Raw genomic sequence first — 25,478 nt, 5'->3', positions numbered from 1 at the left:
TCTCGCAATAAAGGAATGTAGGACTTTGATTTTAGAACAGTGCCTTGTTTTATTTGGCCACACTTGGCCACGTTCGTGGGTGCAGAGGGGGCAAAGGCTAAAAAATGTAGGCACCCAAGGGGGAAAGAGGCGAGAAGAACTGTCCAGCTTCTAATGCCATAGCAACACCTAGTGGCAAAATCAGGCATTTTGAGTACCTTGACACTTTTGCCTTTTCTTTTACTGGAAAAAGGGAAGGGGGTAGTGCTGGCTAGAGCTGGTGAAAATGTTTCCATCTTCCTCTGTTTAAGTTGCTGATTTGCAGCACTTCAAACAAGTGCAGTTCCAGATATAGTGATACCTTGGTTCTCAAACTTAAATCAGTTCCAGATGTCTTCCAAAACCATAGCAGCTTTCCCATTGAAAGTAATGCAAAATGGATTAATCTGTCCCAGACAAAATAAAACAACCCCTAAAACAGCAATTTAACATGAATTTTAGTATCTAACGAGACCATGGATCCACAGAATGAAAGCAATAGACCAGGCTGCAATCTACCACCCAGTTTAAAAAACTGGAGTTATATACCCATTACCATTGGAGGGATGAGTGTGCGGGGTGCATGAAGGGGGAGGAAAGGGAGGCAAAAGTTCTCCAAGGAGCCAGTTGGCTTCTCTCCATCCGCCCCAGGCCAGCTTTTCTGGATCCCCCCCCAACCCCCATTCCTCACCTTCTTCAGGGCTAGCAGAAGCAGAAGCAGCCCCTGCCACTTGGATGAGTTCTCCTCACTGAATAATTTACTGCAGTGGCAGTGACAGCATCCTGCCCACGCAGCGGCAGTCACTTCTGGGACAGCAGAGGGACCGAGCGGTGCAGGGCAGCAGCAAAATCCAGAAGCCGAGAAGGGGGTCTTTGATGCTCAGCATGCCCTTCCCCAACTCTTTGCCGGCCGTGGGAACAAAATCCAGAAGTAGAGACGGGGATCTTTGATACGGAGGTGTGCAACTCCCCCCCATGCAGCTGTGAGAGGTGTACACTCTAGGGAGTGTTTCCCGCAGCGGCCGGCGCTGAGTTAGGGAAGGTTGTGCTGAGCAGGCAAACAATGTCGCTGCCGCCCGTGCCGCCAGGTCCCTCTGCTGCCGCCGTTGCTACAGCATCAATGACCCTCTTCTTGGCTTCCGGATTTTGCTGCCGCGGCCGGTGCTAAGTGAGGGGAGTGAGGGGAGGCCATGTTGAGCAGGCAAGTGACGTCGCTGCCGCTCTGAGCCGCTTGTTCCCTCTGCCACCGCCGTTGCTGCATCGTCAGCCACCCCCTCCTCCAGTACTGGGTGTCGCCAGTGGCTGGCGCTGAGTAAGGGGAGCCCAGGTCTGGAGGCGAGTGTGGCACTCAAAACGGAAGTATGTTTGGGTTCCAGAAAAAGTTCAAAAACCGGAACACTCCTTTCCAGTTTTGAAGTGTTCAGATTCCAAATAGTTTGTGAGCTAAGCTGTTCGAAAACCAAAGTACCACTGTAGTGTTGAAATTACCCAGCTTCCAACTGGGATTTAACCTTGAAGGAAATGTAAATGAAATCCAGTAACTGCACAGGTTCCGTTTCCAATGACATTTCTATTCTTCTATGAATCTGTACCTCAGTATCATCGTAAGAACTCTGATAGGGAGGGTGTGTGTTAGGAAATGGTACAAACACTATTTTTGGCTTGTATTTACAGCTATTTGTTAGTAAACTTATTTCCAATTTACCAGAATAGCTAGAGTACGCTTCATCAGTATCACATGCAAATTGCATCTTGTTGCTTCAGCCTTGATGTGCCTTTTATTTTTAGTCTTGCTACTAGGCAGTTTTTAACATATTTCAACTTGGCTTTGAGGCCTGCTTCTCAGTATCAACATACACAAGTTTTTCTGTGACCCTTAACTTTGATTCATTAGTTTGTCCCAGCAGTTAGTTGTGATTTTAAAACAGCCATATATGCCGCACAAGGTGGAATCTGGTTACTATAGCTTTTAGGGGCGGACAAAACAGATATGAAATAAACAATTAATGACTGAAGACTCAAAATAAGAGTTGGACAAAATCACCAGTGTTTCTTGTTCCTTACCCCATTACTGTTTCATTGTTACCAGAGCTGCCTCTCATTCTTCCACCATCACTTCATCAGAATTTGTAATTCACATACCGTATTTTTCTCTCTATAACACGCAGGTTTTTTCTCCTAAAAAGGAAGGGGAAATGTCTGTGCGTGTTATTGAGCGAATGTGTGGTCCCTGGAGCCGAAAAATCAGGCAAAAATCAAATCGCACTTCACGGAGAAGGGAAACCTGAAAAGAGGAAGTTGCTGCTTTCCTGCATTCTGCCTCAGGGTCTTACTGCCCACCCGCTCTGTTTCGTTGCTGTGTTTGCTGAAACGGAACAAAGAGCAGGGAAAGCCCCTCACCTCCAGGCAAGCAGAGGGGAAAGCAGAGTGTCGTTCCTTCCTCTCTGTGCTCCGGTGCTGCTGAAAACATGCAGGTAGGGGAGAGAGAGAGAGAGAGCTGGCTGGCTTGGGTGGGTGCGTGGGGGAAAATTTGGCCTTCCTTTCCTCCCTCCTGTTATACCCCACTCCTGCATTCTAAGCCCTTCTGTGTTTTTCCTTCCCTCCCCACTTAAAATGTGGTTAAAAAGCATGGATCCACATGGATCCTCAGGATTTTTGCACTGGGTCACCCCCAAATTCACCACCAGAGAACATAGCATGTCCATGGCTACAGCCTGCCCCCCCCAATCACGCACCCACTGTTGTCTGGGGCTGCAATGGTAAAACGTGGTTACAAAGCATGAATCCACATGGATCCTCAGGATCTTTGCATTGGGTCAGCCCAAATTCAGCATCAGATCACATGTCTGTGGCCACAGCATGAAGCACAAAAATGATACATCCACTGTTTCATTCAGAATGTTTTTTCCCTTGTTTTCCTCCTCTAAAAACGATGTGCGTGTTATGGTCAGGTGCGTGTTATAGAGCGAAAAATACGGTAACTGTTTTCTTGTGAAAGAATAAAAAAAGGTCGTTAGAGAAGTTAATACAACTTGAGTGTTACTGGCCATGCAAAGTTTGGGCCTTTATAAGGGATTTTTTGAAAGTTACCATAAATTATTAGGATACAACAACCTAACGCCTTGCTTTGAAAGTTGAGAGGCAGTTGGTAGCAATCAGGTTATGGGATTTAGGCAGAATAAGAATCTAGACAGACACATGAAGAGTTTGTGTTTATTTGTCTACATTCAGCATAATCCAGATGTGCTGTCTGAATGACCCAGACATACAAAACCCACTCTTTCCCACAAGTTTTAAAATAAAATCCTCACTTATAAAACTGAAAAACACTAAAGCATTAAAATACAGAAAGCTTGTTTAAACTCACTTCACAAAAGCATTAGCAGAAGATATCCCTTATCTATTTAAAGCCATCCTGTGTTAACACATGAATGTCATTTAAACAGAAAAAGGATACTGAACTCAAATTCTATTTAGACAGAAAATTGAAATGGCAAACAAACCATTAAATACACCATTAAATGTCCAAAATACAGCTAAGTATGGAATTACAAAGTACTCAACCATTAGTGACTGATATCACAAAGAGCACTGCAACATGGAAACAGGGTTTACATGTTTACTGTGATGCAATAAAACTCAATATTCAAAGGGTATGCAAGTTTAGAAGGTAACAAAGCTTCACACCCGAGAACAGACTGGTTTATCTATACTGATAGTTCATGCTGTGGTCATTTCTGCCATAACCAGCTTGGGAGACTTGGTAGGAATTGGGAGGTCCACTGTAATTCTGATTTGAACCTGGGGAGTTGTAGTTTGGCTGAGAATATCCTCCTAGGGTGAAAAGGGAGAGGGGTCACTTTAATGTATTATAGATCTCTACTTTGCTTATATAGTCTAAACTATCACATACACAAATAGCAGGCAACACACCACGACAGAATGAACATCACCTCCCCAAAGTTTGGTAACTGAAGAGCACTTGGGGTACAATAATCTTTCCCTGCTGCACTTCTGTCTGCTCTGGTCTATCACCGCCTCCCTTTTTAATGTGATCTAAAATTATGCTTTAGTAACAAAGGCTTTTGGAAAAGAAAAGCAGCAACAGGAGTCCCCTCCCTGCACTGCTAATCTTTCTCGAAACTAAAACCTAGTCAAGTGAGAGTGACACTCTTCCACCTTTGTTCATTGCATGTTCCGGAGGACTGACTGAAGGAAGGAAGGAAGGAAGGGAGCAATAGCAGTGACCACATATACAGTGGTGCCCTGCAAGACGAATGCCTCGCAAGACGGAAAACCCGCTAGGTGAAAGGGTTTTCCGTTTTTGAGCTGCTTCGCAAGACAATTTCCCCTATGGGCTTGCTTTGCAAGACGAAAACGTCTTGCGAGTGTTCCGATTTTTTTCCGCTCCCCCCCTTTTTCTAAGCCGCTAAGCCGCTAATAGCCCTTTAGCCGCTAATCCGCTAAGCCTTTAATAGTCGCTAAACGGGTTGCTTCGCAAGACAAAAAAACCGCTAGACGAAGAGACTCGCGGAACGGATTAATTTCATCTTGCAAGGCACCACTGTAATGGATGGCTGATTAGCAAAGTCAAGATTTGTGGACTACCAAACAAAAGAACTTTTTTTTTCACTCAACATGCAAACACTTCAGGGTTGCTGTTATTCTATACGGACATTGCTTACCTTGGTAAGATGACCCTCCTCCAGCTCCGCCCCCATAGCCACCATGGGAACCAGCATTGTAGGCGGCTCCTGAGCCATAACTGTTCGCGCCACTACCGCCACGTCCACCACCACCACCTCCACCGTAACCTGGAATTAAGAATGTATACTGAGGAAAGTCTTACATCAGGCTACTTTGGAAACATTCAAAATCAGATGTAAATATATGAAAGCTGACTTCATATAATACCACCTAATACACAGGGAGATTATCAGCTCTTATCATAGATGTCTCCCCTAGTTTCTTGCAACACAGCAGCAGTGGAGAGGCTATACCGAAACTAGCTGCATGATGAACGTTTCCCAACACACCTGCTCAAAATTATTAGATGTCCTCATTTATCTCTGCAGCTCAACTCCACTGCCTTTTAAAAGATTCTCCTCTGATCTGCATCTCAACCCAGTTACTGGAATATCTGCTGTCCACAAGGGTGTTTAAAATACATCTACTTTACTTAAGCATACAAAGTAACACAGAATCACATCAGTTCTTAAACTATCATGTTTCCTTTACAATTCCAATCTCTGTCCTTGCACTCTGTGACTTAAGGTAAAGGTAAAGGTACCCCTGCCTGTACGGGCCAGTCATGACCGACTCTGGGGTTGCGTGCTCATCTCGCTTAAGAGGCCGGGAGCCAGCGCTGTCCGGAGACACTTCCGGGTCACGTGGCCAGCGTGACGAAGCTGCTCTGGCAAGCCAGCACCAGCGCAGCGCACGGAAATGCCGTTACCTTCCTGCTATAAAGCGGTCCCTATTTATCTACTTGCACTCAAGGGTGCTTTCGAACTGCTAGGTGGGCAGGAGATGTGACCGCAGACGGGAGCTCACCCCGCCGCGGGGATTCGAACCGCCGACCATATGATCGGCAAGCCCTAGGCGCTGAGGTTTTACCCACAGTGCCACCCGCGTCCCACTCTGGGACTTACATAATGATAATAGCCCTGATGTGCAGTGTACGAGACAAATGCTTATGCTAAAAGTGTATTAAGGGCTTTCACAACTCCCACCCCCCACGAGGAACACACTGAATTTACTTTCGTAATTGTAGTCTGATCCTCCTCCACCGCCGCCAGGAGAGTTGTAGGAATTCGAGTAGGAAGCGTAGTTGCCTTGGTTATATCCCTTCTGCTTGCCTTGCGGTGGCCCATAGTTGCTATACTGGTTCTGGTTATACGACTGCTGTTGTTGGCCTTGATGGGCTTGATACCCTGAACCATAGGCGGGCTTTTGCTGTCCTCCGTGCTGCGGCTTCTTCCCAGCGTGTTTAGGAGGGGCAGGAGAGCTGTAGTCGCCACCTTGGTAGTAGGAACCATACCCTGCGGATCCACCACCGCCTCCTGCATTGCCGGAATGGCCACCATTGCTGTAGAACTGACCTAAGGACAGGACAGAAAGCAGTCACTGCACTTGTTCAAGTTATTTGAAACTGCTACATGCTCAGGAAGAAATGGGCCTAAAATGTGACTGTGTCGCATGACTCGTGTCGAGCTTCCCCCGCATCCTAGTAGAAATCTGGAGCAAACTGACACATTACCCCAGATGTCCTCCCTTCCCTAAAGGGATACTTAGGTTTGACTGGAGCCTTATACCTCTCTCTGGAAGGGCTATGCACTCTCCCACAATATTTGAGATGAGAGTAACCCATTTTCTGTAGCAGTGACAATTCAAAATTTGGAATTCTATAGACTTGATGTCAGACTTATTACATCAGCCATCTCAGGCAGATGCTTTTAGCTGGGAGTGAACATCCAACAAAGCAGTCTGGTATGATTTCAGTTCCCATGTACCAGACTGCAAAATATCCCCTTGTGTGTAAAAGGAAGTGACGATCACAGCTGGAAACAATAGCAGAAGACACAGAGTTACTTGGGTAAATCTAAAGTCTGTAAAGATCCTGTTTTGAAATACAATTTGAGCACATAAGATTTGAATCCCCTTTTTAACATGATCTAAAGTTATGCTTTAGTAACGAAGGCACCAGCTTTCAGACCCACAACAGGTGTTATAAGCCTATGGTTAAAACCGCACAAGAATGGCTATTGTCTAGTAAGGTGACACATGCAGCCAATCTGCACAGCATGGTATACTGGAAGGAACACCACTAGTTTTAAATAAAAATTTAGATAATGATTTCTGGAAATATGTCTTGGCTCCCCAAACCATCTTCACACTAACACCCACAGAACACCCACAACACAGTGGGTGTTAAAGTGAGTTTTCACTCAGTTCAGAACTATAACAAACACAGCTTCTCTTTAAAAAAGGACATCTAACAACAAAATTCATTGGGGAAAACAATTCCCTCACCACAACCACTTGTAGTTACCATGTTAACTATTTTGTAAACTGCTTATTTAGCAATGATTTCATTTAGAATTCATTAACAAATAAATAACAATGTGTGTGTGCATGGGGGTACTGCTTTTGTTTGTTACTATGTTATGCAATTGTGTTTTTATATTGTAAACCACCCCTGTGATCCTTGGATAAAAGGTGGTATAATTTTAATCCCTAGACAGGGATCAAGATACACACATTTAAATCAACTACTGAAGCAAAGAAGACCAAACAGTATGTTTATTAAAAACCTCAACAACTAGTTTATTCCCTGTGCCTTTTCAGTGTTTAGTAGCTTTCATTTCCTGGACATTACATACACCTGCTTTTGGGGACATGCACTGCAAAAAAGATAAGTAGCCATACCCTACAAGAATTTGAACCAACTTGCAAAGTGCTTTAGGCCTTTTATCTTTAGTTGCAAAAAATGCCCACTGCAACTAATGAAACCATTCAATTTTAGAGGAATCGCAACCCAACCATTGTAGCTGAGGCTGTAGGTCCTGGATGTTATACCAATACAAGAAGCACAAAGGATGCAGATATTAAAATTAGCACATACTATTTCACATACAAGTCAATATCATGCATGCTTAAAACACTAAGTTGTCATAGATTCTGAATTGTTCAAATGTCTTTCCCTTATTATTAGAGGCATCTATCCACTTCAGGGAACCAAAAAGGGTTAAGTTTTGTACAAAATCTGTTGTAAATTAAATCAAGTAGTTCACACATTATCATGTTCCTTAAAAATAAAGCGATGCTTTCCATAAAAAGCAAACAGGGGCCTTTTGCTTGTAAGCAGAACAGAGTTGGCTCTTTTTGTGCACAACGCACAAACACATTCCTTGAAATTTAGCTCCCCCATAGTGTACATCAATATGACCAAAGGCAAGTCACAATAAAAACTGCCACTGTTTGTAGGCTAACAGTTTCAGACAAGCTGCGGTGAAAAGCCACTGTTGAGAAACCCAGTGAAGCACAGGGACACAGCACGAACACTTTGGGTTTTGGAGTTCGAGAAAATTGGAGTAAAAAGCTGTTTTATGTGCAATACTTTTAGATGATCTAGGAAGACCCAAAATCATGATAGCCGTAGCAGTCTGTGAAAAAGTCACCTACAAAAGGGGGAGACAGAGCAGAGGAAAAAAAATTAGAATTTTTGGAAGATGGCAAAATGTGCCACATTTTTAAAATTTATTTTTATTTCTCTGCTCCCGTCTTCCCCCCCTCCCGAAACAAACCAAGCTGTGTATTTTAAAATTGTATTTGTATTTTTTTAGGGAAAATGCTTTTCAGAATGGTGATTTGCTTCACTGGCATAAAGCAGAGAAATGTTTAGTTCATTTTAAAAGCAAGTGAGATTTGCTTTCAACATCAGATTTTCCTCATTTCACTATGTAAAATAGAACTGAGCTTCACTACCCCCAGGGTGTTGTGTTTATTTTTTCCATGAACACTTACTATAGCCTGCTGTTGCAGAATTGCCACCGTAGCCATAGCTTCCATATCCAGCTCCTGGAACAAAATGAAGTATTTATTAGTCACCTGACAATATTGCAAAAAAGGAGCGAATTAGGTAGACCATTTGGTAGGTTTACACCATGGATTTACACTGATGCTCAGATTCAGGCACATATATAAAAAGTGGACTCCACAGAACCACTGAGTTCAGCAACCATTAAGGCGTTCACCTGTATTTATCTTCCAGCTCCTCCTTAATCTCAAATTTGCAAATCCTGCGCTCGCTCTCTCACACACCCACACACTATATGCAATGTTATGATGCCGAGGTGGTGAGCAAGTGCCCCTCTAGATGTTGTTGATCTCTCAATGGGCATCAGCTCCAGCCAACATGACCAATGATGGGAACCAGAATTTAACCAAACCTGTTGGGGTACAGACCTCCCACCCTTGCTATGAAGCAGAAAAAAGAAGCATGTGCAGGATGATTAATGCTAGCTTTCACACTTTAAAGTATGGAACAGAAAGGAAGTAACTCACCAGCATTCATATATCCTCCATGATTAGCACCACCAAATCCACCTCTTCCTCGACCGCGGCCTCGGATATTTCCTCCTCTACCACGACCCCGCATGTTTGGAGGGGGTGGCACTTCAGTATGCATAGGGCCTCCCATACCATAGCCTGGATTATGCTGTTGAAATTAGTAAAAATCCAATCAACAGAAAGTCAACTAACTTATTTTTGATTCTTGCTATGTTAAGTATTTTGTATAATTCATTGCTAAGCAGCTCCTAGAACTGTAGCTATGCTTTTCAAATCAACCGCCAAATAGTCTGTTAAGAGTACAGTCTCTCTAGGGGATTGAGTAAGTATTATTAATCTACCTGAAAGCACAAGTTATAGGGTTAAAATTTACCTTTACGGGAAATTTGGGTCCACCTCGCGCTGGCATAGGGGCCCTTTTCTTCTTTTGCTCCATTGGAAGGGGGGCATCTGGGAAAAGCTTTTCTAACGCAGCCAGTGCAGCATAAGCTTTTGCCACTTTTTTGTTTGAACCAGCTCCTTGGAATTTCTGACCATCAACCTCAACCTTTGAAGTAAAGAAAAGTGTCAGGGAGAGAACTGCACATTCCCATGTTGTAACAGCATTAACTAATAGTAATTCTGAATGCAGCTTTGTATACCAGATCATCTCACCTCCATCACAAACCGCTTATCATGACTGCCGCCAGTTTCTGAGATCAGCTCATATTTTAAGCCACGTCGTTTCTCATTTAGCTCCATAACTGGGTTTTTCCCATGCTTTGTCAGTATTGGTCCCTGCTGCTTCACATTCTATGAAATTAAAATACCACTGCATTGGTGCCATTTCCACTTTTTAAAAATGTAGATCAATAAATGGAGGGATGGGTGTGTGTGCTAAACCACTACAGAAAAGCCGAAAGCCAAAAAATTATCTAGGTTAGCACCCCACCTTCCTAGTTAGCACAGTAGGGCAAGCAAGATGATGAGCACAGAGAAGCAAACCATGTGGTATTTGCCCACTAGAACAAGGAACTGGCTTTGTGAATGTGTAGTAGTAGAGGAAAAAGTAGGCTTTCAAAAGAGACACCTGAGTGCTGGTGAGAAGTGTACCAGAAACTATAATGTACTGACTTTGTCTTCATTGACTACGTACAATTGATTAGTAGAGTACACTTAGAACTATAATGTCAGATTTAGTTAAGCTATATATATGAGAGATAACTGTATCATTTGAATCACCTCCATAATCATTTGGTGCTTATTGATTGTACAAGAGTTTCTAAAACGAAGTAGGAAATTGGCATTGATCTGGAGTGACAGGGATTCTAGCCTGAAGAGCAATGACCAGAGCCTAAAAGAGGCACAAGAAATGTACACCTACCTCGGTTTGCTCTGAAGGAGAAGCAGCACTGGGTGTACAAATAGTCTCCACTACAGGCGGAGCAGTAATAGCTACTGGTTTCTGATCCGTTTCCTCGGCTGATTCATCACCCCTCTCTCTTCCTTCTACACCCGTAGGCAATCCCATATCTTGTAACACCTAAGGGAAAAAATTTATCCTGATCAATTTAGAAGCTTCTGTACAACTTCAGACTACTGTTATACACTCAGTAACATCCATTAAGCCATTCAGCAACCACACCTAACTAGAGTTTCACAAACTACAGCTTGAGCTTCCAAACACAGGTCGTAACATGATTTAGAGCTTGCTTATCCAGGCCTGTGAAGAGCTTGTCTGATGCCCGGGTTGGAAGCTGTGTTAAAATAAAGCTATAAATTAAAAAAAGAGAAAAGAGAAAGGAGCTGGTTTCTAGAGGCCCCCCAGACAGCTTAGCCCTCCAAGGCATAGGGCAAGTATACCTGGCTGCCGGCTCTCTTTGCATGGGCCTGTGCTCCCAGCTTCTAGGTAAAGCACCCTCATAGTCAACTGATACTATGGCAAATCATAAAGCACAAACTACATCAATTACATGTCTGTGTCAAATCATGGTTCTGCAATTTTGTCTTGGTCAATTGCAAACTATGTGTATATCAATACAAACACAAGACTAAATCATAGTTTAAGCTTCCTTAACCATGGTTTGTAATGAATGACACTGATGTATTCTGGGAAAGGCACAAGATCTCCTTCCAGACGAAAGGAATTCAAGTTACGTTCAAAGCGAAACTGTATGTACTGACTTACAAATAATAGTTATGCACATATTCATAACCACTTCCTACCTTTACAGCTACATGCAGCTTGGCTGTTTTTTTGGAAGGTCCTGAAGCTTCATATGTGATGCCATCTACTTCCACAGACATGGTAAATATAGGAGCATGAACTGGACCTGTCTGAGACACTAGTTTATACTGAAGTCCTGGTTTCAGTTGGTTCAGTTTCATCAGTGCATTCATAGCTTGCGGCGGTTCCGATTTCTCCTCTGAACAAAAGAAGATATTAACATATTGACTGAAGACCCCACATTAACGTCTTTTGTGCTCTACGAAGTGCACAGTGTTACGTTTATAGCTATCAAGCAAATCAGCCAAAGCAGAAGAACAACTCGACATTTTTTCTACTTCCTACCATTCACTGACATTTACACATCAACATGAATCCGAAACATCTGGATTAGCAAGCACTTGGAAAACTATGTATACCTACCTCTTGCCAACTCAATACCTTTTTTCTGAATCTTCTTTTTCTTTTTGCTTGGAGACTTCTCCTCTCCGTCTTCTTCCATAGGACGTTTCAACGGAGCAATGGCATATGTGGTGCTAGGGGGAATCTGGACTGTAGACAGATTTTAGATTGTCAATAAAAACACCAACATATTTTCTGTCAGAAATAAAATTCCAGACTACTGAAACCTACCAGTGTAATCAACTGGGTTTTCATTTTTTGGTTTCTTGGGCATCTTTGATGGCAATGGATCCATCCCCAAAACTTTATGAAGTTGGCCAAAAGCAGCAAGCCTTAACGCATGCTAGAGAGATAGAATGTGTATTACTGAGGTGTCCAAACTGCTCCTAGCTTTTCCCACATTCATAACAAAACCCATTCCCAGTATTTCAAGCCAGAAATTTCTGAAGACCAAAGTCAGCAAGCACTCTGGAACTTACTGTTAAGTTTTAAAAACCTGACATCTTATTTTTGGCAAATCAGCAAAAACCTCCTGCATTACTTAATGGGACCCTTTTTCTGTTTCCGATTAAAGCCAGCCTCATTGGGAAAACTAGCTATCATTAAGAACTCGTTGCGGTTTTGTAACATCTGTAATCAAAACTATACCTGAGCACTCTGTGTGATATCTTCCCTTTGTTGTCTGTCTAGATGCCCAATAGCATCAGTGGCTTCTTTTTCACAAGGATCATAAATACCAGAACCATCTGAAGGCAGGAAACAAGGAAGATATGCAGAGAATTATCCTAGGGTCTCTACGTAGACTCAAATATTCCCTCAGCATCACCTAAGACTCAGAAATGTAAGTAGCTCAATTGAAGTTCTTGATCCAATGGGCAATAATTTGATCTAGTCTGCAATACAGATCATTAAGCCCAACACTGAGTGGCAAGATTGCCAAAGTCTTCAAGCACTCCAAAAGCAACCTGCACATTCTGTCACATCCCCATTAAGGGAGTTGGAATACTGGGTCCATAATTTTAAGAGCATTTGTTCGAGGTAATGTCATGCCCTATACATCAAGCCTTAAGTAAAAGAAACAGATAAAATATGGTCATGCCTAACATGGTGGAAACACAAAACCTTGACTAAAGCCAATTTCAGTCACTTCTATTGAAATTTCTCAAGAGTCGAGAACTATCTAACCTGGCATGACTATTCCTGATGCAAGGCATTCAAGAACTCTTCTCAGGGCCTCACCGGCTCCCATTGGTCGATTGGCTGTTCCAATTGATTTCTCACACAGCAGTTCTAGAGGCTGAAAAGACATTTCAGAAATTTGTAAGGAAAATAGTAAACAGTTATCAGTGCCCATAGTACAGATCTGGCCTACCTAAACCACTAATCTATTAAATAACTCAGTTAACGAGACACATGTATAACTAGAAAATTGGGTGTTGGATCTAGGAGACCTTGGTACAAGCTTGCCTATCACTGACTCAATGGGAAAGTTAACATGCGGATGTTAGTGCCCTTTCTGTAAAATGGGAATCAGTGAATGAATAAAGTTTTTAAACTTAATAAGTGCAACATAAATAGTAGAAATAACAAGCTCTCTATAGCTTTAACATATAGAATGCTCATAGCTCACATATTAATTGCTTCTGCTTCAAAGTGGCTTCTCTGTTGCAGCTTCCGGGGGGGGGGGGGCAGGGAGAGAGAGACTGTAGTTTCCTAACCTCACCAGCAACTTGAATTGAAGCATGCACCTCATAATATTTTAACTGTTTGAAGTCAATGGTAATTGTTAAAAAAGGGGGTTTGCACTGTTCATCTTGGTGAAAGCAAGAATGATCTGCACGTTAAATGATACAGACACTTGCAATTTACTCGCCCTGCATTTATATTCCGCTCAAGCGGAATCCAATGAAGCCTAGCCAAGTTTGGTTGTAGGGGGTTGCTGTAAGGCACGCACAGGCAAACACCGGTCCTCCAGATGTTTGGGACTACAATTCCCATCATCCCTAGCTAACAGGACCAGTGGTCAGGGATGGTGGGAACTGTAGTCCCAAACATCTGGAGGGCCAGAGTTTGCCTATGCCTGCTGTAAGGTGTGTGGTCGTCTAACCTGGACTAGAGTCACTTTTAGCTGTTGCCTGGGCATAAGCTTAACTGAAGGTCTGAAATGTGTGTGAGGGGCTGTCTAATAATGCCCGTGAAGTATTAGAATGGTAATCTGCACTGAAGACTGAATAACCTCACCACATTCTCAAATATTCACTGGCTGCATAGACACATAAGCCAGACTTTCTGTGTGCTGGTACATGTGGTCTGATCACTCCTCCTCTGATACAAGTGGGATAAACACCCCCAGGAGGCCCTTGGCTTCCTTTTGCATTCTAACAAGCCACAATATGCAAGCCAACAAAGCATGGTTTAAGATGGGCAGAGGGTTGAAGTGGAAGTAAGCAGGCAGCATGCACTAGCTCACTGCTTGTTTACAGCTTACCATAATAAACCAGAAACTGGCTTATGACAATGTTTGTGCAAACACAACCATTATAGCTATGAAAACAATGGAAACTTCCTACAATGGCATATATTCATTGCACATTCAAATTATTTATATGCCACTAAATGGGTATTATTTCCAAGCAGTGATTTCAAAACTATTCCCTCCTCCAGGCCAACTGAAATTTGCTAAGACTCTTGGTGGACTACTTAATGATTTTTCTGCCTCTTGCAGCAGCTGTGTTAAATACTGTAAGATTTCTAATTGTATTTTCATTATTTAATTCCTTAAATATTTTATTGTATTATAATTTGAATTCCATAGAACTCAATTGCATTACAAAATACAACATAATAAGTAATAAAATACAAACACAATTGAAATCAATATAACTGCTTAATAGGATGGATATGCTGGCTCTTGTTTTCAACCACAATCCAGAGATCTGCCCTGAACCATCCAAATGTAGCTTGCAGACCACTCCTGTTCTAAAAGCACAGAACAAGTCAATTTTGAGCCTCAGCAACCTGATGAACCTATGCCATGAGGATACTCTAGCTATAAACCAAAGCAGACTTTTGGCAAGCATTTTCGAACTGTCAGGCTTCCACAATCCCTAAAAGCCCACCTTACACTAGAACCTTTGGTCACATACAATCAGTCTTATTTAACAACCTAGGCAGTCTAACAAAGATTACGCTTTTCTTAAATATCCAAATTATTCACATTTTCATAGTAAAATGAGAAATGCCTTCCTCTCCATAGGATATAAAAAGCACCTGCTTTTTCTCACACACATTTGCATATTAAAAAAGAAATAACTTGAAAGATTACCCATCCTCTAAGTGGAGCCCAAGTAGGCACACGGGTACACAGATCTCTCAGCACTCTGATGACTATGACACATGATTTCAAGCCATTTGCCCTGGCCTAGAATAAAGTAATAAGCAACACAGGTTCAGTAATATACTGCATACCAGGACCAAATTGAGACAAAATATAAATTTCTTGTAGTGCTACTTTGTCAAGGGTAAACTATGTATACATCTCCATAGCTTTATTTCTTTAGTTTAATTACTGTGTATGAAAACTTACTCTTAACACAAAGCAGCAGCAATGAAATCTACTCCATTCCTTCTCTGAAAAACTAAATTCATTCAAGTGCTTCTTTAGCAACTGTGCATTTAACAGATGCTAAGTTCTGCACATCTACAGCCCAGATTTAAAACATTTTAATGAAGTTAGACAATTACAACTTACAAGTTTTTCTACTTAAAGACAAATATAAGAACAAAATGCAAACCTGGAACCACTTGGCGTGTCGGAGTGACGCCAAGGCAGCAAGGCATTTCTGCCTGTCCAGAACGTCCGGTGAGTCGTTGACTGATAGCGTTTCTATTCGTGGGTGGAATAAGAAGACAAGGTACAGTTTGACCAAGGGGGTTCTGTCGGGTGGAGAGGGGATGAGGCAGTTTCCTAAAGGGCAGCTGAGGCTCCCAGAACTCTGATCTACAGCCCTGTACCTGAAAGTATAGCCTCAATACACTTTACTTTGTCACCCTTATGAACTAACAACTACATAAGGAGAACAATGTGAGGCACTAACTCACTCTTACAAAAGGAAAGGAAACCCTACAGGGAAGGACAGAAATCCTAAACTATTTTAACCAGGTTACAAAAAGGTATAGGACTATGCTAACCAACAGAATGGAAGGTTAAAATTATATCCCCACTCTATATCCGTAGAGGTACATAACTAAATGCTTTTCTAGATGGGAACCCCCTCCGCCCACAAGGCTCGACTGCCCTGGCCCCAGCCCATGACAGAGTGCGTCCTGTTGGTCAAAGGTCCAGCGTCCCTAAAATCGACAAACTAGAAGGCTTGGTAGATGTGGTCAGATATCAGAACCATAAAACAATCAGTAGCGAACAAAATTATTATCCAGTCTGTGCTGCAGCAAAACTGAAGATAGGAAGAAGCCAGGGTTTTAGATAAGGCTAGTTCAGTCATTTGAAATGTGAGACCCTTTAAGCATTGTGTTCACCTGGCTACTGAAAAAACCATTCTAGATTTATTCAAATGTGAAGATTGCTTTTAATATTAAGGGTGAATTCACACATCCAAGCTCATCTCTGTACGATCAAGTGATGTGCATGTATGAAGACAGCTATCACACAAACACTGGATAGGTATTTTGTAGTATTTGATATCACCTCAAATACTTTGTGTGGACTGCCTCCTTTAAACTCAGCCGCAAATAATCAGGCTGAGTTATTATATACATGCTTGTCACTCAGACCCATAGATGTATAAGTAAGATGAAGGATGGAGTAACTTTATCCAAAACTCTGCATTACATTCTTGAATTCAGCTGAACAGGCTGAAACCCCAAAATGATCAAAAATACAAAAAGCAACTATCATTTTTGCTGCAACACAAACTGCTTTTATGTAACATATCCAATTTCATGAACATGCAGAAGTCATTTAAACTAAGACTTCATCTTAAGAGGTTTTAGTTTACATTTATAACGTCTGTATCCATCATTAAGGTCTGATGAAAAAAGTTATACCAGTGAGTTAATGTACTTGTACAAGGCCATGCAAAAAGGCCCAAACATTTAAAAAAGTGATTTAATTTGGAAGGTGGTACTCAAGATTCTAGAAGCCTATAATCCAGTTGTTCATAACCATGACACTGTGTAGCATTGTGACACAAAGTTGATTTGCATGAAATTGCTCTGCCTAATCAAAAACAGAACACCACAGCGAACAATGAAGTCAGTCTGGAAACTTATTCTGCGGCTGCTAGCAGTTTTCAGTCCTCCATACCTCCAGCTAACATTTTTTCCATTTCTTCTCTGACAACAGGGGATGTCAAGTGGATGGTAAGTGTCAGTGGAGGCTCTTTTGTATTCTTAATGATAATTGCAGCATCACTGATAGATTGGATAATTTCATATTTATCTTCAGTAATAGCCTGAAACACAAAGAAATGCCTTAGAGTTTTATCAGAGTCTCTCCCTTTCTGCAGTGCCAACATCCAAGTTAGAGCTTTGGGGCAACTATGTTTGATTTTGGCGTAGTTGGTATAGCCAAGAGGAACATAAGGAAATTCACTTCATACTATGGTATCTAACTAGTTTCTCAAATAAGCCAGTGGTAGCAAATGAAGATGAGCTACCAAGTGCTGAGAAATGTTCACCAGCTTAATTTGTAAAGTTCTGAAGGGACAGACCCACAGGGCTAGTTACAAGAAGAGGTGCCAGCAACTGGATACAGAAAAGTGGCAAGTGGTAGGCAAAGTACTTGGTAGATCTAATTACAGTGGGCCCACCACTTATGTGAAGGTTCAGTTCCGGAGCACCGTGCACAAAATGCAAAGTATGGAACACCTGGAACAGCTACCTGCAAGGTGGATGGCTGCTTACTTACTGGACTCTGGGAAGGCCACAGGACCACTTGGGAGCATCCCAGCCCCCTCCTGCAACCTTCCAGAGTCCAGTAAGCATGGCACTGGGCTTTGGGAAGGAGGCACAAGGGAGAGCCATGGCAGCTCCTTGCCAAACCTTGCTCAACTTTGGGAAGGAGAAGCATGGGCTCGGGCAGCTCCTTCCCAAAGCAGAGTTACAAGAGAAACCCACTAGGTGCATGGGTTGGGCAGAAATAAATGTATAAAAGGAGAGTTGGGAACGGTGGGTTTTCCCTGCTCTCCATTTATTTATTTATTCTCCCCACCCCGCATAAGTTGGTGTTTGCAAGTGAATGCAGGCTCAATGTGCTACATAAAATGTTCGCTCCGGAATTATCCCACTTCAGCAATGCTTTGATTACAAGGGAACTTAAACTGCTACAGTATATGATAGCAAAATGCATGATTTTAGATGTTATATTTATTTATTAAATTTCTATACTGCCCTTCGTGAAAGGAGCACAGGGCAGTTTACAATATAAAACCACAAAAATACATTACATAGTAACAAACAAAAACTATAACATCCCTCCAACAGTTTTAAAAGCCACACATTGTTGAATTAGCCAAAGGCCTTGGAGAAAAGGAATGTTTTTGCCTGGCGCCTAAAAATATGTAAGTAGGTGCTTTTTACTCAGATTGAGTAACTTTATCCAAAACTGCATTACATTAGAGTACCCAAGTTGGCAGAACAGCAAAAATTCTGTGCACTCTTTGGCATGAAACCCCTATCCCAATAAAGTAGGATAACATTGTATTTGTTCCACGAACAAGTAAAAAATAAAAAAGATAAGCGGTGGCAATTATAAACTTTTAAAAATTGCATATTTTTCATACTCACAGCAAGTTGGGTTCCAAGATTATCTGCCACTTTTTCCAAAAGACCAATAGTAGGCTTCTCCTTGCACAACAGAACCAACTCAAGATCCAAGTCTCCCTTAAGCAAGAGCCCCTTCGCTACAAGACCAACACGCATCACTCCACGAAGTGTCCGAGTTAAGTGCTCTGTGGTCTTCGGCTCACTAAGAAACGATGAAAAGAAGCTTTACAGAAAATGATGAAATGACAAACTGCTCTTTTATTGTGCTAAGTATTTGTTCAAATCAAACTTTCAGCACACAATGGAAACACTGGGCTGTTTCAAAATAGCCACCAAACTGTTTTGCACTACATGGAGGGACCCAAATATCTTTAAATGTTGGTTCAAGTAGAACAAACACCATGACTTGGTATTACGTCTCTACCAGCTCATTATTTCTAACAGTTTATCATCATGTAAAGGTCTTTTAATCCCCAAAGTATTCAATCTACCTGCCAGGGGTAAAATACAGTATTAGTAAAATTTTAATTTCAAGGAAAAAATACAAATAGAATATGGCCTCTTCTTCAGCAAAATATTGGAAAGGGTACTTCCTTGCCATGGAATACGGAGTCTTAGAAAAGTCAGGGAGCAGTGAGGCATAACAGCCAGTGTGGTGTTGAAGTAAGTGTCAGACTAGGGTCTGGGAGACCAGAGTTCAAATCTCCACTCAGCCATAAAGCTACTGGGTGACCTTGGGCCAGTCACTGCCTTTCAGCCTAACCTACCTTGAAGTGTTGCTATGGAGATTAAATGAGCTCCTTGGGGGGAAAGGGTGGGATGTAAATGCAATAAATAACCGCTTCCAAAGCCTCTGAGGCTCAGCATGAAGCCTAGGAGATTCCCCACCATCCCAAACAGGGCAGAGGTGTGGGCGGAGAAGAGAGGTGCATTGCTGCTGTCTGAGCCTTTTAAAAATTCCTCAGAGTGAAGCATCCTACACCCTCCAGCTTGGTGTGTGGGCAAGTGAAAAGTTGCACTGGGCTCTAGAAACACTCCTAAGTGTTTCTGAAGTTCAGCAAGATGCCATTCCTTTCCTCTCAGGGTTGCAACAGGGCTGGTAGCAATCATAAATTTTAGGTGACTATGAAGGCTTCATGTGCTTATGGGCCCCTGAAAATGGATGATCTGGACTACAGGTAACAGAAGATGATGTGAACTCAAGTATAGCTAGTGGCAGAAAGCCTGGTCAAGAAAGGCATTGGGAGATACCTCCTAATCCAGCCCTAAGCAAAGACCTTCTTCTAAAGTGTTTCCCTCCTAGACGATAGCATGGAGAGCGCACCAGTGTCCTGGAGTCTAGACCACTGGGTACCAATGAACTGTGTATTCTTAGTTTAGTGAACAGACAGAAGTGCAGCCTGTGTAACGGTTATAGTGCAGAACTATTAAACAGAGAACATTTAACTGAATATTTTAGTTTGCAGTTAATCTAATCCTGTGATGTGTTCCTCAAATGTTTCTTCCACCTTTGCATTAAAATGCAGAGGTCTACATACTGTTACCAAGCAACAATGATAATCTTCCTTCTATTTTCTTCAATGCTCTTAAGTTGAAACTTTTTTCCCCAACTGGAAAAAACAACAATTAGACACCTTTGGATGCTGTTGCATTCCAGATACATGGAATATCTGTTAAGCACTGTTTGGCTAAAGAGTATTTGAAGAGGCTGAGAGAGAATGACTTCCCAAAGCTACTTAGTGAGTTCATGGCAAAGGCAAGATTTGACCCAGCAATGTCCTGATCTGTAATTCAGTCTCTTATCCACTATGGTGCAGCAACTTCAAGAATGCCTTCTCCCAGCCCTACTCATTACCCACCAAGAAATCAGCCCTGAGGTTGTGGTGTAGGGAGGAAAATTCTATAAACATTCTACAGCTTTGTTTTTTCATGGTATTTTCAGTTTAAAAATATAATGCCATTTTAAACTAAACTACTCTGCACATGGAATGACTTCTGTGAGCACAATGGAAATTGTACTCCTCCTTCTCTTCCCCAGAGAAACCCCCACATCAAGGCGGAGGTAGGTGGCTGCACAGCACGAGAAGCTCCATTGTGTCTGCATAAGTCATCCCACACACAATGATTTAGTTGGATGCAACACATTGTTTCAATAGGTTGCCTCTAAATAAATACACTAAATATTTAAATTACTAAATACACTAAATAGATATTATTATTATTCTGCTTGATTCAACTAGTATATATTATCCATTTAGTACTTTACTAATTGAAGCAACTAAAACACTGCACATGCGGAATAATGTTTTCTGGGGAAACTTACCTGAACCTTTTTTTGGGGTGACTAACTCTAGTATGTCTGTGTGCATATATTATATAAGTACATAGCTCTTTAGTGTGCAAAAATTAGCATATGAAGTTTTCAGCACCTTTATTACCTTTTAGAATTTAAACACTATAAGGAGGCATATGTGGTTGTGTTGCCACACCCCTAAATATATTTACAACGTGTTAAGCATGATTTTTTTTTCAATTTCCTTTCCTTGTCAAACTATTTAATTTCAAATATTTTTGGCTATTTGAAAATTCTTTGATAGTTATGCAACAGATGAAATTAGCATAGCAGATTTCTAGATTTGCTTACTAAAAATAAAAGTCAAAGATGCAAAATCATATCCAGACCATGTTTTCTCCTTGACAACACATACCCAACCTATACTGTATTTATAGGGAAATCTAGTGAAAAAAGTGACACTTTCTAGTTCCAGGAAGACTTCAACACAATTACCCAAGATTCAAGAAAACACTACTCACACATATGTATGTGGTAATGTAGTTGGGCTGCAATCTTATACTCTTAGCTGAGAATAAGCCCAACTGACCTAAATGACACATTTCTGAGTAGATGTGTATAGCACTGCACAGTAAGAGATTCTGTGGTAGTGGCAAATCCTCCAGCAGCAATTACGGTAACTGAGTTGATGAAATGTTCTAAAATGTTTGTGACTGTTCTATCAGCTTGATCAGGGATGGAGAACCTGCAGTCCTCCAGATGGTGTTGGACCTGAATTTGCAACAGTCTCAAGAAGCATGGCCAGTAGTTAGGAGTGATAGGAGCTGGAATCCAACAACATATGGATGACCACAAGTTCTCCTCTCTCTGTGGTAAATGAAACAACCAAAACTATGGACAACAGGAACAAAATCATGCTTACTGTTTCACCTACTGTGGCAATTGGAGATTTGCCTTTAGACGTAGAGATGGCTGCTTGCAATTGTGCCCCCTGATTTCTACTTAAGTATTTAGCAGCTGACTGATGAGCAGAAATGTTACTTACCTTCCTTCTTTGTTCTCTTCTTCAGCTACAGTCTCCATGGTCTCAGGTTCTGGCTGATCTCCGCTACCTTTCTCTTGTTCATTAATCCAGTCAGATACAGCCTTGAGAGCACGTTCAGTGTGAGAGACCATGTTCTGTACTGCTGTCAGCTCCTCTTGCGTTGGATAAACTGCAGAGTGTTTTGCCATAACATGGCGGTCGTCATTCACAAAAATACGCATTGGCCGCTGAAAATAAAAACACAAATAGTAAACCACCAGTGTATGCTATTGGCTTTCACCTCTGAATGGCAGTCTCTTACCATTTTTGCTTTTGAACTTTGGCTGAATTTTTCAAGAAATATTTGCTTCTTCCAATTTGTACTCGCTCAGCGTATTCAGTACTCTGGGAAAATGAAAAGGATAAACAATATCAGAAATCAATCAATCAATCTTTATTGCTGTCATAGACCAGACAGAAAATTTAACAACAAAACACACACTTCATCTTCATCCAATAATATCAGGAAAAAAAATGGTGGACTTGTCACAACATGGTACAATTATGAATTTATATTATAACAGAATATACCCTGCTACATTTTATGTTAATCAATGATTTATCATGTTTACAGAGGTCTCACTCTGATCTCCCCATCAACAAACCATGTTGCAAACCATGTGAGCAACAAGCTTATGCCCCCTGGTTTGGCATTATGTCTGAGCTAGTGATCACCCTTTGTTTCATTCCAATCAAACCACAATGCAAAACCAAGATTTACTCTTGGCTTTCTGATCACAATTTGAGTGAAAGGCTAAGCCAGAAATTGTGGTTTGTTGTTCTTTATAGGGGAGGGGCAAAGCCAGAGCCATCTCTGCATTCATGATAAACCAGCGACTATGGTGTACAGTGGTACCTCGAGTTACAAACACCTCAGGTTACAAACACTTTGGGTTACAGACTCCGCTAACCCGGAAGTTGTACCTCGGGTTAAGAACTTTACCTCAGGATGAGAACAGAAATCATGTGCCAACAGCGCGGGAGGACCCATTAGCTAAAGTGGTACCTCAGGTTAAGAACGGTTTCAGGTTAAGAACGGACCCCCGGAACGAATTAAGTTCGTAACCAGAGGTACCACTGTACTACAGGGACAGGAAACCTGTGGTCCTCCAGAGCCTGGACTCCAAGCTCCCTTAGAAAGCATGGCCAATGGTTGAAGAGAAGAACTGTGATCCAGTAGGATCTGGAGTGTCACCCATGGCTTGTTGTGTTGTGAGAATAGGGCAATGTGTTATGTGTTGCCATGAGAACAAATTGCTTTATTGTAGCAAGAACTTTGAGAAGTGCAGGACAGACACATTTTGAAATGCATAAAAAGAACTAAAAATAGAGCTTGCTGGTCACAGGAAAGATTTAAGTTCGTAATTTGTGGAGTTAAGCATACTGGGACCTGGCAGAAAACATTCACCTTATGCTATGCGGTCCTTTGAGCACAGCAGGATAAATATCTTTGGGAACAAAGATAAAAATTTCTTTCAGTTTTTAACAGTAACAAACCATTTAGCACAACCTCCAGACTGTTCTGTTAAAAAATGTTAAACCAAAGTGACCCTACCTGCTAGAGATGGGGGGAAGGCAATAACAACACATTACACTGCCGCATGAAGTTGATGAGGCAAGACTAATATTAGCACAACTTTTCATACAGTAAGAATATAATTGTTGTTGTAAACATTAAATAAAAACTAGTCTCAGTCTAACTTAGCTTTTAAACCACAAATTAAGCACCTGTTTTAGCTAAGCTTGTGAAGCTGTACAGATTCAGTTGTATTCATAAATCTCAAATGCTCCGTAAAACTATTTCAGAGCTGGTTTCTTGTGGAAAATGAGCTGCAAAGTTCAGGGAAGAACATTTGGTTTTCATTGTTGTTGGGGGAAGAGGAAGAAAGCACAGAGACACTGGAAACCGCCTAGTCTGTACAACACTATTCAGTTCATCCTATTGCCTTTAAGCCTTCCCCCAATATGTGAACTACAGCATCTAATCCTGGATTCAGCTTGCATTAAATTATTTCAAATTACGGTTTAGTGGGACTATGGTTTCTTGACGCAACAATCCTGAGTAGCTGGTACACCCACCCCTATTTCTCTTTCCATGGGCTCAGGTGTTAACCCACTACTTTGAAATCGTAATTCCTAGCCAAACTTAATAGTAGCGCTACTTTTGTAAACGGAAAGCCAAGGCTCCTAAACTTGGGAAACGCCATCACCTCTTTTGCTAGTTAACGGACAAAACAAAAGGCTGATAGTTGCCTAGAAGTCGCAGACTCTGAAAAGAGCTGCTTATCACAAACTTAAGCTTTACCGTCATTAGATTCCCCACTCGATCAAAACGTGGCTCTCCCCCCCCCCCAAAAAAAAAAATCCACGCAGGGGCCCGGCCATTTAAACCTCACATCTGCCAGGAGATTAAAAACCAGCTTCACACCTGCGGCCGTCCAGACACACGCGCGAGAAACCCGAAGAAGGGGACCCCTTTTTACCGTAACCCAAAGAAGGGGACCCGGCCCTTGCCGCATTTTTAACCACGTGGAGGGAGCGCGTGCCGATCTGGGCAAGGTTAGCCAGCAGGCGAAAGCCATTACGGTATGTACCGGGGGTCGGGGAGAAAATAGGGCGGCGCTTCATTTGGGGAAGGGGGCCGGCACAAAAAGCGAGTCCGGTGGAGGAGGCGGCAAAGGGCGCCAAGCGAAGGGGGCCGGCGGGGGCCGCCGCGAAGGTGCCACCCAGGGCTGAGTCGAAGGTCCCCTTCCCCTCTGCCTTCAAGGGGAACTCGAGGGCGGGATCGGCACTTATAGGAGGGAGGCGGCGGCGGCGGCGGCGGCAGCAGCACACGTGAGAGGAGGCACCGGGGAAGAGATGGATGCCGAGGACCGGGGAAAAGCGCACCCACGTCCCCGGGGCTTCTGGCTCCCCTTCCGTCGAGCCGCCCCGCGCGCCATGGCGCTTCTCTCCCTCCGATTCCCCCTCCCTCCCGGCCCAGACAACGCTGCTGCCGCCGCCGCCGCCATTTTGTTCGCTCGACACAATGGAGCGCGCGCGCGCGCAAAGACACAAGCGGGAGAGAGGATCCTCTTCGGAACACAGGGAAACGTTATTTCTCCCCCCCTACCCCCCGGCCGCACGTTCCCTCAGAAACGAGCCAAGCTCCCGCTGCCGCTTCGGGAGAACCCCGTGTTGTGGGAGGCGGGCCTGAGGCTTCTCCCTCCTTCCCCCCCCCCCTCGAAGCCCCTTCACTCACCGAGCGGGCTGGGCCCGTCGACAGCGGCGGCCTCTACCAACGGCCGCCCCGCTCCCCTCTCCGCCACAGAAAGCGGGCGGTTGCCGGTATCGGGCTCGCGGCTTTCCCGCGCAGAAGGCGGCGGTGGCGGCGGCTACGGCGGCGACGTTGACGGCGGCTTCTCCTCCTCCTCCTCCTCCTCCGTCAGCCTCTAACTGCAGCGCGGTGGCGGCGGCGGCGCGCGGGAGGGGGGAGGGGAGGGGCGGGGCTGCGCGGAGGAGAAAGGCAGGTCGCCGGACCACGTGGTTCGCGCCCCTCTCCTCCAATGGCGGCCGGGCGAGGAGGCGCGCGCCTTGCCTGCGGGGTGGAGGAGCGCGGCGTTCTAGCCCTTCCGCCCCGC

The 25,478-nt window shown here is 43.0% G+C and overlaps 1 protein-coding gene across 9 annotated transcripts; it reads right to left on the bottom strand.

The window, feature by feature from the left end:
• Positions 1–3,215: 3,215 nt before the first annotated feature.
• Positions 3,216–25,261, bottom strand: ILF3 (interleukin enhancer binding factor 3). 9 transcript variants are annotated; one of them, XM_082204708.1, is made up of 20 exons: positions 25,100–25,259; positions 22,121–22,203; positions 21,820–22,046; positions 18,503–18,704; positions 17,022–17,169; positions 15,493–15,584; positions 15,024–15,119; positions 12,884–12,995; positions 12,347–12,444; positions 11,930–12,041; positions 11,720–11,848; positions 11,296–11,495; positions 10,454–10,612; positions 9,745–9,882; positions 9,464–9,637; positions 9,085–9,238; positions 8,545–8,598; positions 5,769–6,119; positions 4,704–4,820; positions 3,216–3,852 (listed from the first exon to the last, which is right to left on the bottom strand). In XM_082204708.1, exons 2-20 carry the CDS (start codon positions 22,121–22,123, stop codon positions 3,722–3,724), a joined length of 2,697 nt encoding a protein of 898 aa, XP_082060834.1. In that variant the 5' UTR covers positions 22,124–22,203; positions 25,100–25,259; the 3' UTR covers positions 3,216–3,721. The 9 variants fall into 9 exon arrangements, with proteins under 9 accessions (XP_082060834.1, XP_082060832.1, XP_082060835.1 ...); XM_082204706.1 differs by having other exon boundaries at positions 4,704–4,832; positions 5,778–6,119; XM_082204709.1 differs by having other exon boundaries at positions 4,704–4,832; positions 5,778–6,119; positions 11,738–11,848.
• Positions 25,262–25,478: the final 217 nt, after the last annotated feature.

This window comes from Podarcis vaucheri, assembly GCF_965113315.1.
Source record: "Podarcis vaucheri genome assembly, chromosome: 17".
Lineage (NCBI taxonomy): Eukaryota > Metazoa > Chordata > Lepidosauria > Squamata > Lacertidae > Podarcis > Podarcis vaucheri.
The sequence above is the reverse complement of the archived record's forward strand: the minus strand, read 5'-3'. Positions and strand labels throughout refer to the sequence as shown.